The sequence below is a fragment of the Brachionichthys hirsutus genome, chromosome 19 (assembly GCF_040956055.1).
Source record: "Brachionichthys hirsutus isolate HB-005 chromosome 19, CSIRO-AGI_Bhir_v1, whole genome shotgun sequence".
In the NCBI taxonomy this organism is placed as follows: Eukaryota; Metazoa; Chordata; class Actinopteri; order Lophiiformes; family Brachionichthyidae; genus Brachionichthys; species Brachionichthys hirsutus.
Genome location: NC_090915.1, coordinates 11,194,599 through 11,211,284, shown reverse-complemented (window position 1 = coordinate 11,211,284; position 16,686 = coordinate 11,194,599). Strand labels below are relative to the sequence as shown.

General features: G+C 46.3%; 2 protein-coding genes across 5 annotated transcripts in view; one reads left to right on the top strand and one right to left on the bottom strand.

Annotated features, from left to right (window-relative positions):
- Nucleotides 1–8,247, top strand: part of LOC137908227 (protein Niban 2-like) — a 17,340-nt gene extending 9,093 nt beyond the window's left edge. Inside the window, exons 6-14 of the mRNA XM_068752600.1 lie at nucleotides 2,974–3,089; nucleotides 3,949–4,053; nucleotides 4,131–4,293; nucleotides 5,059–5,246; nucleotides 5,663–5,818; nucleotides 5,976–6,089; nucleotides 6,296–6,403; nucleotides 6,870–6,981; nucleotides 7,093–8,247. Coding sequence (XP_068608701.1) covers nucleotides 2,974–3,089; nucleotides 3,949–4,053; nucleotides 4,131–4,293; nucleotides 5,059–5,246; nucleotides 5,663–5,818; nucleotides 5,976–6,089; nucleotides 6,296–6,403; nucleotides 6,870–6,981; nucleotides 7,093–7,841 — 1,811 coding nt within the window. The 3' untranslated portion in view covers nucleotides 7,842–8,247. The remainder of the gene's footprint in view (nucleotides 1–2,973; nucleotides 3,090–3,948; nucleotides 4,054–4,130; nucleotides 4,294–5,058; nucleotides 5,247–5,662; nucleotides 5,819–5,975; nucleotides 6,090–6,295; nucleotides 6,404–6,869; nucleotides 6,982–7,092) is intronic.
- Nucleotides 8,248–8,384: 137 nt separating this feature from the next.
- Nucleotides 8,385–15,451, bottom strand: slc31a2 (solute carrier family 31 member 2). Of its 4 annotated transcripts, XM_068752602.1 has the most exons (4): nucleotides 15,341–15,451; nucleotides 11,525–11,591; nucleotides 9,820–10,045; nucleotides 8,385–9,715 (listed from the first exon to the last, which is right to left on the bottom strand). In XM_068752602.1, the coding sequence occupies exons 1-4, from the start codon at nucleotides 15,347–15,349 to the stop codon at nucleotides 9,550–9,552; spliced, it is 468 nt and encodes a 155-aa protein (XP_068608703.1). In that variant the 5' UTR covers nucleotides 15,350–15,451; the 3' UTR covers nucleotides 8,385–9,549. The 4 variants fall into 4 exon arrangements, 3 of the variants coding, with proteins under 3 accessions (XP_068608703.1, XP_068608704.1, XP_068608702.1); XR_011105963.1 differs by lacking the exons at nucleotides 11,525–11,591; nucleotides 15,341–15,451 and having other exon boundaries at nucleotides 8,385–8,647; nucleotides 9,100–9,715; nucleotides 9,820–11,366; XM_068752603.1 differs by lacking the exon at nucleotides 11,525–11,591 and having other exon boundaries at nucleotides 15,341–15,407.
- Between the last annotated feature and the right edge of the window lie 1,235 nt (nucleotides 15,452–16,686).

Genomic DNA, 16,686 nt, shown 5'->3' with positions numbered 1-16,686 from the left:
TTGATGGTGATGTAGTCAGCAGGAAGTGCCATTGAGTGCTATATATATATATACATATCATATCATATATATAATATGGTATTCATTGCTGTGTTTCATTAATATATTCATTTATGATGTTTTTGTCAAGATAGATTGGCTGTTTTATATCAAAAGAGGGAGCATGGTCCTCTTCCTGGTTTCCACCACAGCTGCAGCTATCGATTATTCTAGTAATCGAGTATTTGGATTTATTATTCTGATATTTAAACGGGTAATCGGATGTTAAACAAAGAGATCAGCCATCTCAGCAGGCCGCAGCACCTACAGCTGATGCATCACATTTTAGCCAAATACTGCTGCTGGACCGCTAGAAAACCACCAATCACATCCAGCTCTCCACCCCCACATCCTTTAAATCCAGTCACCAGCCCTGCTTGGGTCAGACCCCACAGTGAACCCACTCAGCACTAAGAGGTCTGCAATGAGCATAAAATACAACAGATAAAGGAACATTTCAACAAAGTTTGTGTGGTTGCAGATAATCATGTTGAAATCCCATTTATCCAGCCATGTGTTTTTGTCATGCCTGCTGCTGACAGTACATTTCAGTCAGTGTTTATTGCACTGTGGGTTTTCATGGCTGGTCCCATAGGCCTTTACCATATGAGGAAATCCGACTCAGGCATGTCTATGGCAGCAGCAGCAGCAGACTGGTGCTTTGACAGAGGCGTGTGAAATGCTGTGAAAGCCTGATCAGCCCATATTTGACATCCAAATGCTAAAGGCTTTCAGAAATGTCAAATATATTTATCTCAGAAAAACGGCCATTCACCACCGCTGCCGAACTCCCACCAAACAGACTGCGGTGACCGAGGCAGGGAGGGGAATTCCTCAAATAAAGAGGCCGTGGTAAGTGTTGCCACATGTTCTATTCATACTGTGGACACACACACACACACACACATGTATATTTTACAGAAACTGCAATCTGTCCCGAGCTTGGTTTGCTTGGTTTGGAGACTTGCAGAATGGTTAGAGGTTCACCGGTCTGCAATACGTTTGAAAAACATATTTTTGTCTGTTGGCATTAGTACAAAAGAAACTGAAAACATCTGTTCCAGCATGTGTATTAGTGGTTGTTATGACTTTATGTTATGACAGTTACATTAAGAAAATACTGGGGCTTTTACAAAGTCCTTTTTAAGTCCCCATTGTTCGAACAAGACACTGAAAATCTGGCTAGCTACCTCCTCCTATCCCAGATTTTGGATTGGCTATGCTTGATTTCAGCTCACTAATGTGCAGGACAAACTATTTAAGTCGTTAACTCAGCAGCAAGAACGTGAAAAGGTGACTAAGGCAGCAGGTACATTGTAGAATGTCTACCAGCTGGTCATCGAACCACAGAAGCTTGTCTCTCTGAACACTCTTGACAAAGGCTAGTTGTTATAAGATGAAGTGAAAAATATCGGGTTGTAACCCTCCAGACCAGCAGGTGGTGGTAGTCTCCATTCTGCAGTCAAAATGATAATTAGTGCTCTTTTCTTTTCTTACAATGTTGTTTGTTTGTTTTAAATAAGAAGCATCGTCCTTTTTCAAATGAACTCTGAGTAACGAGTTGGATGCTTCAGCCGATTCCTGATTCCCCCCCCCCCCCCCCGGCTCCACTCAATGATCCCAATCAACCGGAAAGCCGCTGACTGGCACCAACTAGCGACGGCAGTGTGGAACAAACCACAAAACCAGGGCCACACATGCTCACTGGCGGCCCAGGGTCAGCTGACCCCCCCACTGCGGTGTCTCTGATCTTAGTATCCAGTGAATTCCCATGAACCCACGTTGAACCATGAACAGAGACAACTTCCTGCCTGACTCCGCCTCTCATCCTCCTCACTCTTTGGTCATTTCCTGTCTTTGTTGGCCTCGTCTGACTGACTGCCACAGACACAACAACTTCATAGACACACACATGCACGCCGACACTTGTGTACCACAGACAACCAATGAACAGATTATCACCCGGGTAATATGCAGAAAGTTCTTCATTCTTGTCTGCTGTGTTTTGGCACCACAAAAAAGACCAGCCCAATAAATACTAGATCTTTTACTTTAGCACTGAGTAAAATGTACTTTTACTTGAGTTTCAGGTCTTTTGCCACATTTCAAGTCGTGTTAACTTTTATTTGTATCGTGTCAAACAACAATAAAAGGTTCCGTCCTATAGAATACGATGCAACCAGCAACTCCCCCTTTAACGCTTGGTAATACCGGCGAGCTCAAACGGCCTTTTAACAGGTAGAAACCTCAGAATGGGCCCTGGCTTCCGGTGGAGCTGCCTTGAAGGACACCTCCTCTGATTATAGGGATGTTATCCAAGCACCTGTTTGAACTCCTTTGTGAGGGATTCATCTCTTTGATCACTCAACTGCTCCTCGGTGCCGTGGCCTTTCCAAAGGGAGAGAGCTAGCTATTTCCATCCCATCAACACAACCACATGACAAAAAACAACTTCCTAAAAGCACATGCGTGTTGCCAAGCGCCTTGTGAGCTGCCTCTGTTCTGTCAGCGGGGAGGGGCAGTAACCATAGCAACCAGATGAACTCTGTCCAACTTCCTGTTTTGAGGTACGACCGCCCCGTGTGTGATTGACCTACGCTCCGGTAGCTGTTGCTAAATCTACCATTGACCAAAATTGTGCTTCCCGACCATCTCACATAACTCATGGGAACAATAATGGAAACCGTGGTTAGAGAAAATGAAACCTCCTCTTGATCACACCCCAGGGAAACATCCATTTGGTCATGTAAGTACAACAAGACCATATTTCAAAGATGCAATGCCGGAAAAACAAAAGAAACCCTGCAGAGCTCTAGCGTCTTGCTCAGCAGCTCAGTTCAGCTAGCTGCATCTTCTGCTAAACGAGAGGAAGGTTTTTCTTGGGGGGGGCTAATGTTGACGAACCTCTGCTCTTCTCTTTCTCACCAACACCAGGTCTGTCAGAGGAAAGCATTGTCCAGACGCCAGCCTTCGTCGATGCCTTGAGACTTCACAGACAAGCCCAGGGACACTACGGGACCTGGGATATGATGGCTGGGCAACCCCCACAGGTCAGCACCACAGCAAGGATCTGTCAGATAATATCCAAACACGTCCATCCTAAATCCGAATGGGAACCAATCAGCTACAATCAATATACGCTACTTGCCCACCAAAGCCGCCTGAACGTACCGTTATTTTCCAGAGGTTCATCCTGCCTGCAACGCTTTGGGAGCCAGTTCTTGACAGAACTTCTGTTATCCCCCTTGAAGGTGGATTAACACAGGGCACTGTGCCTTTAATGGCATGTTTGCAGAAGGTGACAGTTGAAAGAGACTTTTTTCCAAACCATTTCCAAACAGTTCCTGTGTGGGCTTGTCTTGAGTTTAGATCAGAGGCCATAGTTATTCTCCCGAGACTCCACAACGGTGGAGGGAAAAGCGTTTTCCTCGATTGAAACAGCTCAGGAAAGCACTCGTCATGAACACGCACCCTTCTCCTTACGCTGCAGCACAAGACCTTCAAAGAGATGATCCGCAACAAGACCCCACCGCTAAACATAGCAGCACTCCCCTCTGAATGAGCCCCTGTCCCCCCCGCTGCCAGTGCCTAATCGCTCTCTCTTCATTAAGCTCCATAAGTTTCCTGCCTTTAGTTTCTGCAGCCTGTTCACACAATACAGTGTTTACACAGCAACACGGACATGCTAAAACACAACCCTTTCTTATGCTGAAGAAAGATCAACAGAAGAAGAGAGAAAGATATTGTGAATATGGATTATTGTGATCGCATCGTCATTATTAATGTTAGCGTTTGTTTGTTTGTTATCCTACCAACGAATTTCATCTGGATCGGATCCAGAATGGAGTCAGTAAAAAATAGTTAATTTTAACATTGAAATTCAATTTTAAAATCTATTTATGTGTACAGATTCTGGCTAATCTCGTGATGGAGACCCTCCACCCGGAGCTGAGGAACGCGATTGGTCCCCGTCTGAAGGGAAAGATGCAGCAGAAGCAGAGGAACTGGATGTTGGTGAGTTCAGGCTTTGACGCAATGCGCGACGGACGAGAGTCCGAGAAAGCCCAAATGAAACGATCGTCTTGTTCCAGATCTCTGACGCGGTGTACAGGCAGGTGTTGTCTCAGACCACCGGTCACTATCGAGCCCTGATCGAAGACTGTGAGATCAGGAAGGTTCCTCTGGACGCCAGACTGCGAACCAACATGGACCAGATCATCTCGTCTAAACAGCACGTCAGCAGCAAGATCAGAGGTGGCGTGAGGCATTCTGGGCTATAACAGTCATCGGTGTCAACGAGTTCGTTATGGAGTCATCTTCCTTTGATGTGTAAATTAATACGTTCATCCACCTCGTCAGTCCACATTCATGCTTAAGCATGTCGGACATGCAAAATGACCCGAGGCACGTTTCCTACCTGTCGTGCGTAATCCGATCTTGCCAGCCTGTTTGAGGTATAGCAGCGGTTTCTATGGAGCATTTTTGGTCTCTGAATCTCGCCGCGCTGCTCATTTCCCGTCACGTCTGCCGTTTCCCACCTTATTATATATATTTGGTTTTAACAGCCGACTCGTGATGTTCACCTTTCATGCGGCGACTCTGTCATCTTCCTATTCAAGATTTAACTTGGCACATGCTGCTCATTTTTGTTTTTTTGAGCGTGCTGCTTTCCATCGAGCTCAAGTGGATGGACTACATTCCACTATATGGGCCACCTCTGACTTCAATGCAGGGATAAGACGGGAACCTAAGAGTCGGCCGCACAAAGCAATGGCGGGTCACGTTACGTGAGGATAATACAGACGTTGTAAACTTAACCATCGCAGCACGGGTCACCTCTCCCACAACGGTTGTCTCTTGGAAAGCAGCAGGCGTCCATAGAAACAGCTGAAATGCACTGATAAACGGCGTCTGCGCACATACAACCGCTTCAACCGGGCATTGAACAGCACATCTTTTGTCGTGTGCAACAGCTCTCTTATTGACTTGACTCCCTTTTTCTCCACCTGTGACATTCAGCCCTGGTGTTGCCCAAGGTGGAGCAACTCCTGCAGACGAGCATCCAGCCGTACATCAGCTCCATCCTGGAGGCCTTGATGGAGCCCACCAGCCGAGGTTTTGCCGAGGTCAGGGACATCTTCTTCAAGGAGCTGGTGGAAGTCAGCAAGAACTCTCTCAATGGAGGAAGCGAAGAAAAGCTTGGAGAAGTGAGTCGCTTTTTTTTGTGCTTGAATTCGTGCAATGTAAGTTTTTTTTTTGTAGCAATTAGCATGGTCAACACGAAGCTGGCGTCTGCATGACACACACACGCACACACACACACACACACACTCCTCCCTAAGGGCTGCACATAGCAGAGGAATTACACCGACATACCTGGATCTAACTGGGTCATATCATCCGCAGGTAAAGAACGGAGTTACGGTATGAATATTAAAGTCATTGCGTCATGTTCGAGTGTCATTAAACTTATGAAAAGACTAGCTTAGCTTTAATTAGAAGCTATAGGGAGTGTCCTCAGCTATCTGAACCTTCAACCCAACCGTCTTCTCGGTTAGTTTGCCTTTTTTGAAGCCTGTAGCTAAACCACGTTACCCTCGTTTAACCAGTTTCCCGCTTTCAGCACATGGAGAGGCTGTCGATGCTCGCCTTCCACCCGGTGAAGATGCAGAGCTGCTACGAGAAGGTGGAGCAGCTCAACCTGGAGGGGCTGCAGCAGCGGTTCTGTGTGGCCAATCCCTCGGTGTTTATCGGCAGGGCTCAAATCCTCATGAGGGAGGTAGGTCCACAGAGAAAGACAATCTGGCATTAAAAGACTAGCCGCTGCCAGGCGACACTCTCCAGGAGACTCTACTCCCACCTGCTGGACAGAAAGTGAACGACAATTCGTGAAGATAAACATCGTTTGCAACTTTTGTCTGTCACTATTCCAACAGCAAATGGACAACGCAGTGTACACATTTGAGCAGCTGCTCAACCAGTCTTTGGAAGCCAAAGGACAAGATGACACGTGCAAGAACATCCAGCGATGTCAGGACAGGGTTCTCAAGGTGAGAGAGGAATAGTAAAAAACAGATCTCCAGATGGGGGAAAAAAATGAGAAGATGGGTCACGTGGACAGAAACCTCCTGGAAAACAGGCTTCAATGATCAGTTCATCCAATATACAGAATAATACCTCGAAAAGGTCTGAAGGTCAGAGATATGACTCGTGCAATGAGCAGGGAAGCGATGTGATTGTTATTTCTGGTCTTCAGAAATACGATTATGACAGCAGCACAGTGCGCAAGAAGTTCTTCAGAGAGGCTCTGCTGCAGATCATCATCCCGTACATGCTGCAGCAGCTCTCACCATCCTGCTCACCTGTGAGTAGAACCCAAGACTCTGCTTAACCTGCACGCATTGCCGTTTACTTATACGTTATTACGCGACTGGGACTCTTTCCACTTATTCACAAGGTGGCTTCTCCGAGTCTCAGTTACGTGTAGGTCCAGAAACTGAAGCTACAGGGTGGGAAATAATTTCACCTCAAAATTGAATCATTAAAGTAACTATTAAAAAAAGCACATTGCAGCATTATTATTTTTTATCTGATTCACAATCCTTTTTTTGGCTCATGCTCATGCATACACAGTATTTACTACACTGAGCAGAAATCAGTGTTCCAATAGTCACTTTTAAATCTGCGAACAAAAAGCAGCACCTCTCCAACACCTTCGGTCGGCATGCACGGGGCCACCGGGATGCATCGCAGCCGAACGGAGCAGACACTGTGCCGCCGCCGTCACCACCAGAAGCTTCTTGAGCCTCGTCTCTGCTCTCCATTCCCAGGAGCTGCTGCGCTTTAAAGAGCTCATCTTTGAGGACTTCTCCCAATTTCTGCTGGTGGAGAACATGTTTGAGGAGGCGGTGCTTCAGTCTGTCTCCAAGGACATAACGATGGGTGAGGACAACAACAAAAAGACGGTTTTAAAAACCTTCAGCCTTTTCATGGTGACAGCTGTGGTAGTTTGATCCATATTCAAGTGTCATGCTTTTTTTATTCTTTTTCTAGCTGTGAAGGAGGCAGCTGTCCAGAGGAGACACAATCTGTACCGGGACAGCATCATTCTGTCCAACAGTGACCCCAACCTGCTCGTGCTTGGAGAGCAAGTTGACTGGGCGGCTAAATTTGGGGGCGATGAGACGGAGGGCTCTCTGGACGGCGGCGATGGACGAGCTTCCAATAAGAGACGCAAGCAGGTGGTGTCCATGATCCAGCTGGACGGGGTGCCTCTGCCCTACGAGTCCTGCCTGGAGGTCCCAGGTGTGGACATTATTCCAGAAGAGGACGCAGAGACATCTGAAGGCAAAGAGGATGACCAAGGAGAGCATGGAGAGGACTTGGAGTCGCCTCTCAAGTCTCCAGACGAAGTGAATGAAATCAGGGGCCTAATTAATCCAGTGGTGGAGATGCTAGCGGCAAAGTCTGAGGAGAGCAAGGGCGACAAGACCAATGGAGCAGAACCAGTCTCCTCCACCATCAGCACGGAGGACGGGACCAAGGTGGAGGACGTCCCCAGGAAAGACAGGACGTCCTCACAGACAATTGTACAGCAACTGCTGGGGAGCAAGAAGCAGGAAGCCGATGAGGAGGAAGTAGGAACAGCGGCACAGGAAGGCCAGAATGAGCGGATCAGCGATGTCTCGCCAGCGGCGACGGACGCCGGCTCGAATGGCCTCCAATCGGCCACCGTCAAAAACACTCTGAACAGAGAGAACGATATTATCGACCCGGGCGACCTGGAAGTGGATTTAGTGTAGGGGAAAACACTATGAATAATAAACTGGATCAGACACGGGAGTGTGTGAATGAATGCGGATTGTATTTAAAAGGCTCAATTCAGTGTTGGCTTTTCTTTACTTCTGTCTTCTCCATCGCCTTCAGGCCATTTCTTGGCTGATGGTTCCCGTCTACGCGGCTTAGTGAATCTCACTGAAAGTTTGTTTTCCCTGTATTCTATAAAATTAAATACATCGTATTCATATTAGCACCGCTCCCGTTCGCCGTCAGCCTCGTAAAGCCGTTTTTGTTGTTTGGCCGTGCCAGAATCGAGGAATCAGTAAATAGATTACTGAAAGTTTTTTTCCTGTAATCTATTTTTAAAAACTGTAAGAAATAAGGCCTAGATTCTCATAGTACATTTCCTATTTATGCAGTCAGACTACACACACACAGACGGTATTTGTGCAGCAGAGGGCGCCAGAATCACATTTGACAAGCGAACCCTCTGGAAAAGCAGCGGAGGCGGGACCTGCTTTACTCAATTCTTCATTTGTTCAGCTGTAAAGTAAACAAACACAATATTTAAATGCTGGGTTTTATTATAAGTTGCACCAAATGGCACATTTCCATTGCTCTCTGAAGAATCACATTTTCCTCTCAGCGTTTCAAACTGGCTGAATTACGTTCACTTCTCCAGCGTCTCCCCCCATCCAGTGTTTTCTCTTGGGGGGGGGGGGGGTTCTGCTTTGCGGATCACGACTGTCGCCATCTCATGTTTATTTATTAAATGATGAAACCTGATTGGTGCGAGCGGCTCAGCTGTGTTGTTAATGCTTCGGTCTTCCTGTCGTTTATAAAACAAAACAAAAAGACTTCATAAACTTTATCCTATTTTTTTGTCAACCCAAAAAGCATCCTCATCCTGAACGAACGCTCAAACGTGTTGGAATGGAAGACTTCCAGTTAGAACTCCACCTCAGTAAAGAACACCTGACGAGTCACCTGTCGGCCACTCGGGTCACCGACCCGAGGGCGAGGCGTCGGCTTTGCTGCGGTCTACAAGAATTTAAAAAGGCTCTCACAGCTCCAGAAATACGATTCTAACTTTATTATAAACATTGTTAGACCTTATAACACACAGTGAAGAAAAGCTTCAACGTTTTGAACTATTTGAAGTGGCAAAAACATCAATTTGTGCTTAACATCATGCAGAATCTCCATTTAGCAGGAGACCAGAATATCAATCTGAGGCCGCACAAATAAGGATTAGCAAAAAGGAAGCGGTACACAACTTACCGAAAGAAGTTTCTGGATCAGCAAAGTTCATTCGTCTCCTCGAGGATGAGAGGATCAGAAATCGCCTCGAGGCGGGGTACACCCTGAACAAGTCGCCAGTTTACCAAAGAGCAAACATTCACTTTCACACTCGCACCAAAGTGTCGAGTTCACTTCGGCTGCATGTTTTTAGACATCAGGTGGAGACCCACCCGTTACTGCTCAGTCCAGCAGAGACGGACTGAAGCCCGACGCAGAAGAGACGGGGACCAATCAGCTCTGGAAGTCCATCCAGTCCCATCCTGATGGATCCTTGTGCAACACGAATCACTGTCCAAAATCATTCTCAAGCCAAACGAGGAATTTCCTGGTGATAAAACTGTCACCGACACAAAAGGTTTGGAACAAAATACAAACGCACAAAAATCAATTTGCATTTGCATCCATTGAAGGTAAAGCCCAACGCGCCTCTCAGCTCCGACCCAGGAGAGGGAATGAGACGAAATAACCGAGGAAGGAGCCCGCGACGACCCCGAGGAAGATCCAGGCGTTGTAGGACATGACGCACAGCATCAGCATGTAGCCCAGAGTCACCTGCAGCGTGTGCAGGAGGGCCTGGGCGGCGTGCAGCAGCAAGCTGAGGAGGGAAAGCACGCCATGTGGAACCCGCATCAGACGCCGCGTCGACATTCCCGAACCGTTAACCCATTTGAGCAGAAACACTGAAGCTGCATTTCTGACCTGCTTCCTGCGTTTGGGGTCGGAGGGCGCGTCTCGGTGGGGGTCAGCGAGGACTCGGAGGGGCTGCTGTTCAGGATAGAGCAGCCGTCGTCGTGGGTGGGTGGCGGGGGGGGGTACGACTGAGGCGCCGGCCGATTAGAACCGCGCTCTAAATGCAGCCTCCACACTTTGAGCAGCTCATAGAAGACGGTCAGCAGCAGGACCACGACCACCGACAGGACCATGCCTGCAGACACGACACGACACGACAACACGACACGACACGACAACACACGATACGACACGACAACACGACACGACACGACAACACGACACGACACGACAACACACGACAACACACGACACGACACGACACGACAACACGACACGACAACACACGACACGACACGACAACACACGACACGACACGACACGACAACACACGACACGACACGACACGACAACACGACACGACAACACACGACACGACACGACACGACAACACGACACGACAACACACGACACGACACGACAACACAACACACGACAACACGACACGACAACACGACAACACACGATACGACACGACACGACACGACAACACACGACACGACACCACGATACGACAACACACGACACGACAACACAACACACGACAACACGACACGACAACACGACACGACAACACGACACGACAACACACGATACGACACGACACGACAACACACGATACGACACGACACGACAACACACGACACGACACGACACGACAACACACGATACGACACGACACGACACGACACGACGACACACGACACGACAACACAACACGATACGACACGACAACACACGACACGACACGATACGACACGACAACACGACACGACACGACACGACACGACAACACATGACACGATACGACACGATACGACAACACGATACGACAACACGACAACACGATACGACACGACAAGACGAAACGAAACGACACGACAAGACGACAACACGACACGACAACACGATACGACAACACACGACACGACACGACACGACAACACACGATACGACACGACACGACACGACGACACACGACACGACAACACAACACGATACGACACGACAACACACGACACGACACGATACGACACGACAACACGACACGACACGACACGACAACACATGACACGATACGACACGATACGACAACACGATACGACAACACGACAACACGATACGACACGACAAGACGAAACGAAACGACACGACAAGACGACAACACGACACGACAACACGATACGACAACACACGACACGACACGACAACACACGACACGACACAACAACACACGACACGACACGACAACACACGACACGACAACACACGACAACACGACACGACAACACGAAACGACAACACGAAACGACAACACGAAACGACACGACAACACGATACGACAACACGACACGACACGACACGACACGACACGGAGAAATACAGTCTCATCTGAAACAGATCAGTGAAGCCACATCCCGGTCATGTTTCCATCCCAAACAGTCAGCACACCTTTAGAGGTGAGGCGGAGCGACAAGCTTTTATTTACTCAGAGCCCCCCCGCCCCCCCCCGGGGGCATGCCTGAGGGTTTTCAGTGGATCCCTTTCCACACGACGTTAAACAGACTTCCGCAGAGACGCTCAGCGGCTCTAATAAAGTCCGACTCGCACTCACCAGCAGGTCCGTCGACGTCCCAGAAGTCAAACAGCAGTTTAACACTGGTCGATGCGCTGAAAGTCATCTGGGGGGGGGGGGGGGGGGGGGAGACAAATATTTAAAAGTGCTAAACCATCGCGTCCTGAGGCACAGCTCTGTCAGGCCTCGCATCGACGTTCCAAACATTCGGAGAGACCCGAAACTTGATATGAATGGATTTCTGACAACACAAACACAGTTAAGCAACACAAACACAGTTAAGCAACACAAACACAGTTAAGCAACACAAACACAGTTAAGTAACACAAACACAGTTAAGCAACACAAACACAGTTAAGCAACACAAACACAGTTAAGCAACACAAACACAGTTAAGCAACACAAACACAGTTAAGCAACACAAACACAGTTAAGCAACACAAACACAGTTAAGCAACACAAACACAGTTAAGCAACACAAACACAGTTACGCAACACAAACACAGTTAAGCAACACAAACACAGTTAAGCAACACAAACACAGTTAAGCAACACAAACACAGTTACGCAACACAAACACAGTTAAGCAACACAAACACAGTTAAGCAACACAAACACAGTTAAGCAACACAAACACAGTTACGCAACACAAACACAGTTAAGCAACACAAACACAGTTAAGCAACACAAACACAGTTAAGTAACACAAACACAGTTACGCAACACAAACACAGTTAAGCAACACAAACACAGTTAAGCAACACAAACACAGTTAAGCAACACAAACACAGTTAAGCAACACAAACACAGTTAAGCAACACAAACACAGTTAAGCAACACAAACACAGTTAAGCAACACAAACACAGTTAAGCAACACAAACACAGTTAAGCAACACAAACACAGTTAAGCAACACAAACACAGTTAAGCAACACAAACACAGTTAAGCAACACAAACACAGTTACGCAACACAAACACAGTTAAGCAACACAAACACAGTTAAGCAACACAAACACAGTTAAGTAACACAAACACAGTTAAGCAACACAAACACAGTTAAGCAACACAAACACAGTTAAGCAACACAAACACAGTTACGCAACACAAACACAGTTACGCAACACGAACACAGTTAAGCAACACGAACACAGTTAAGCAACACGAACACAGTTAAGCAACACAAACACAGTTAAGCAACACAAACACAGTTACGCAACACAAACACAGTTAAGCAACACGAACACAGTTAAGCAACACAAACACAGTTAAGCAACACAAACACAGTTAAGCAACACAAACACAGTTAAGCAACACGAACACAGTTAAGCAACACAAACACAGTTACGCAACACAAACACAGTTAAGCAACACAAACACAGTTAAGTAACACAAACACAGTTAAGCAACACAAACACAGTTAAGCAACACAAACACAGTTAAGCAACACAAACACAGTTACGCAACACAAACACAGTTAAGCAACACAAACACAGTTAAGCAACACAAACACAGTTAAGCAACACAAACACAGTTAAGCAACACAAACACAGTTAAGCAACACAAACACAGTTACGCAACACAAACACAGTTAAGCAACACAAACACAGTTAAGCAACACAAACACAGTTAAGCAACACAAACACAGTTAAGCAACACAAACACAGTTAAGCAACACAAACACAGTTACGCAACACAAACACAGTTAAGCAACACAAACACAGTTAAGCAACACAAACACAGTTAAACAACACAAACACAGTTAAGCAACACAAACACAGAGACTGACCTCAAGACGAAGATTTAAGTCAGGAAAGGGAAGTTAAATTCAGAATTAATTTGCTCCCGACATTAGAAGCAATTTAGTCAAGACAAAGTTAGGACAGAAGACAAAGAGCGTTGTACACATTATGTGTCTTTTTAATCGTTATTTTGCATCAATGGAGTAATTTAGTTTTATTTTATTGGTACTGTTAAATGTCGATGATTTATGTACGAAGGACTTTCAACGGAAACAAGACCGCAAGGGCTTTTAGAAATGCTCCTCTTAGACAGGATGTTACTGTACTTGTACTGTAATACATACTACTGCGTGACTGTACTTGTACTGTAATACATGCTACTGGGTGACTGTACTTGTACTGTAATACATGCTACTGTTTGACTGTACTTGTACTGTAATACATGCTATTGTTTGACTGTACTTGTACTGTAATACATGCTACTGTGTGACTGTACTTGTACTGTAATACATTCTATCCAGGATGCAGCTTCGTAGACAGGACCGGATGTCTCATGAATTTAAATACTGACTCATTGTCTGATGAGGCCTCCTTGGAGCGACTGCGACTCGATTCCAGACACAAATTATATGTGAGAATGTCGTTATTAAAAACCACAACGCAACATCCAGCTAGAAAACAAAGAGGGAATACAGACCCTAAAATTAACCCCATTAGCCCCACAATTAAAAAAAATAAAAATGACTTTTCTACTGGAACACGTCTAGAAATATATCATCCTATTTTCAAAGCTCATTTCAATGTCTTCAGCAAAGCGTGCATAATGAGGAAACATATTAAATACAAATACACAAACTGAATCGTCACGCATCCACCGGCTATCGCCTCAGATCTCGCTGAAACAGGCGAGCGAAACCAGATCCCGGTCACGCTTCCATTCCAACCACGGTCAGCGCACCTGTAAAGGTGTCGCTCCAAACCTCAGCAGAGCTTCCTGCAGAGGAGCGGCCATCGCTAACTTCTGGCAGCATTTTGAGACCCATCATAAAAAAATAAAAAGGCACGAGGCAAGGCTAGGGGCGGCAAACCTTTTGACTCGCGGGCCACGATGGGTTCTAGAACTTGACCCAGGGGCGGGGCCAGGAACCGATTAATGGAGTGTTTGGGTGAACTAATATAAATGACATGTAGAAGCCGTTACATGAAAGGATTTGGCCTTTTACAGGGAAAAGGGAAAATGAATGAGGTTTAATTATAAAACAATTTAATGATAGAATTTGGACAAGTTCGGCGGGCCGGATTAAAAAGCTCAACGGGCCGCATATGGCCCCCGGGCCGTAGTTTGCCCACGCCTGGGCAAGGCTCTAAATATTATAAAGAATTCAGACTTGTACTTTTTTTTTTATGAAATAATTCGACAGCAATGCCATGAATTGACCGTCGCATCAAAAACACACCACGCTACCGAAATAACATTTAGCTAAACACGTGATAAAATAAATAAACCACAAAGCAAAAGCTTTTAGTGTCTCACAGAAGGATCCAGGCCGGCTGCTTGAGTGAGAACAGAAACTAGTTATTCAGGTTTAAGTCGTTTACCGCTCGGGTTATGCTCGTTAGTAGTTCGGTTATATTCGGGAAGCTTCGTTTCGCCTCTCAAACAGAAAAGAGCCTCCTGGACGAGAGGCGAATCGTTTTCAAGCTTTTCCCTGCAGGTGCGGTTGATTCTGTTCCAGCAGCGCTCACGCCCCGGACGAGTCCCCACGAGCGGACCAGCGGGACCCACGCGTGGTCTGTGCGGGATCCACGCGTGGTCTGTGCGGGATCCACGCGTGGTCTGTGCGGGACCCACGCGTGGTCTGTGCGGGACCCACGCGTGGTCTGTGCGGGATCCACGCGTGGTCTGTGCGGGATCCACGCGTGGTCCGTGCGGGATCCACGCGTGGTCCGTGCGGGACACCCGCTTCACGCACTTCCTCTGGCTCTACTTATGGTCTGAGCACCCAAAAGCACCGCGATCAACAGAGTGCGCAGGTCAACGAGAAGAAGTATTACAAGTGTCAAATTAATGATTACTAAAGTAGGAGAATGAAAACAACAACAACAACAACTTACGGACATCATGGCGGGCAGGCTGAATAAAGAGCGCGGCTTCAGCTCCACGTCACTCCGCCATTCCTCACCAAACGACTCGTTCTGTACCAACGCAGTTAAAAACAACAATTGTCCGATTGTAACAGCCGGTGTCCCGCGTTTAAAGAGCCTACTATAGCCAAGGCTGAGTGCGCCCTGCTCTGCCTCTGATTGGCCTGACACGAACCGATAACCACGCCTCCTCCAGAGATTTGCCTGCGCTAACACCATGTTCTGGCCAATCAGAGGAAGAGGAGAGCAGGTTGTACCTTCACCATAGTAGAATGAAAATTTTAGCAGCCGCGCGACAATCGCGTGACTAAAGAGGGATGATGGTTAATGTAGTTTTTACAACAATTGGAAATGCTGGTGCGCCGGAATCCAAAATACTGCCGTGTACATTTAACAGGGTGGGTATAACTGAAGTGTAGATACTCTTTTGAATATTTTTTAGCTAACGTCACATTTTCAATAATCTCAAAGAGCCAAAACAAAGAATCAAGTTTGGTTGAAGATGTTTCAACTCTCATCAAAGAGACTTCGTCAGTTCTAAATGACTAGTAGAGAGTTTAGATACTTTTACTGCTGTTGGAGCAGAAAACAAACGAAGACCTAAGCCACCAAGTTTTATTTCCTGGAGTGAAAACAAAACACTTTTTATTTTTATTTTGTTTTACTAAAAATGACATTTAATACAAGGATCGTCTAGTCGAGTAAATCTGTTGTACTGATGTATTTAAAATGTTCTTGTGCTATTTGAGTATTGCAAACAGCTGATAACTATATTTTGCAGGTGAACCTGAAGTACAGGAGGTGGACACCTTTGGCGTCTGTAATTTTCTTTGCGGGTTTTCTGAACTGACGTTTGTTTTGTGGTGCTGCATCATCAATTGAACAGGTTCTGCTGGTCATATTCATATTTATCATATATCTTGTCACCACTGTGCCTGAGGATGCGGCCTGGCTGGGTACAGTTTGAGAAATACAGAACCAACAAAAACATGTCACAACTTTATTATTGTAATGCACAGTGCAACTTTGATCCCGCACTGTAAATCAATATATTACACGTACTGATTGAGGTGCTTCAAGTATCTGCTTACTGCACCTGTAAACAGTTTACAAGTAGAAAAATACAAAATGAGACACCATTCACCAACATGTGAAAGGGACAGAATGAAAATCATGGAACCAGTGGGGGCTTCATAAACCTTTTGGTGGAGGGGAATTCAAAAGAATACAGATCATGAGATGACTTCAGGGAATGAGAGGGATTGCATAAATAGAGTAAAACAAGAATAAAAACCAAGCATAAGTGCGTCCAATGT

Coding starts and splice junctions, on each gene's coding strand:
- slc31a2 (XM_068752601.1), bottom strand. CDS start 10,979: ATGTGTTGTCGTGTCGTGTCGTGTCGTGTTGTCGTGTCGTATCGTGTC. Junction 9,716..9,819: donor ACCCCAAACGCAGGAAGCAG/GTCAGAAATGCA, acceptor TTCCCTCCTCAG/CTTGCTGCTGCACGCCGCCC.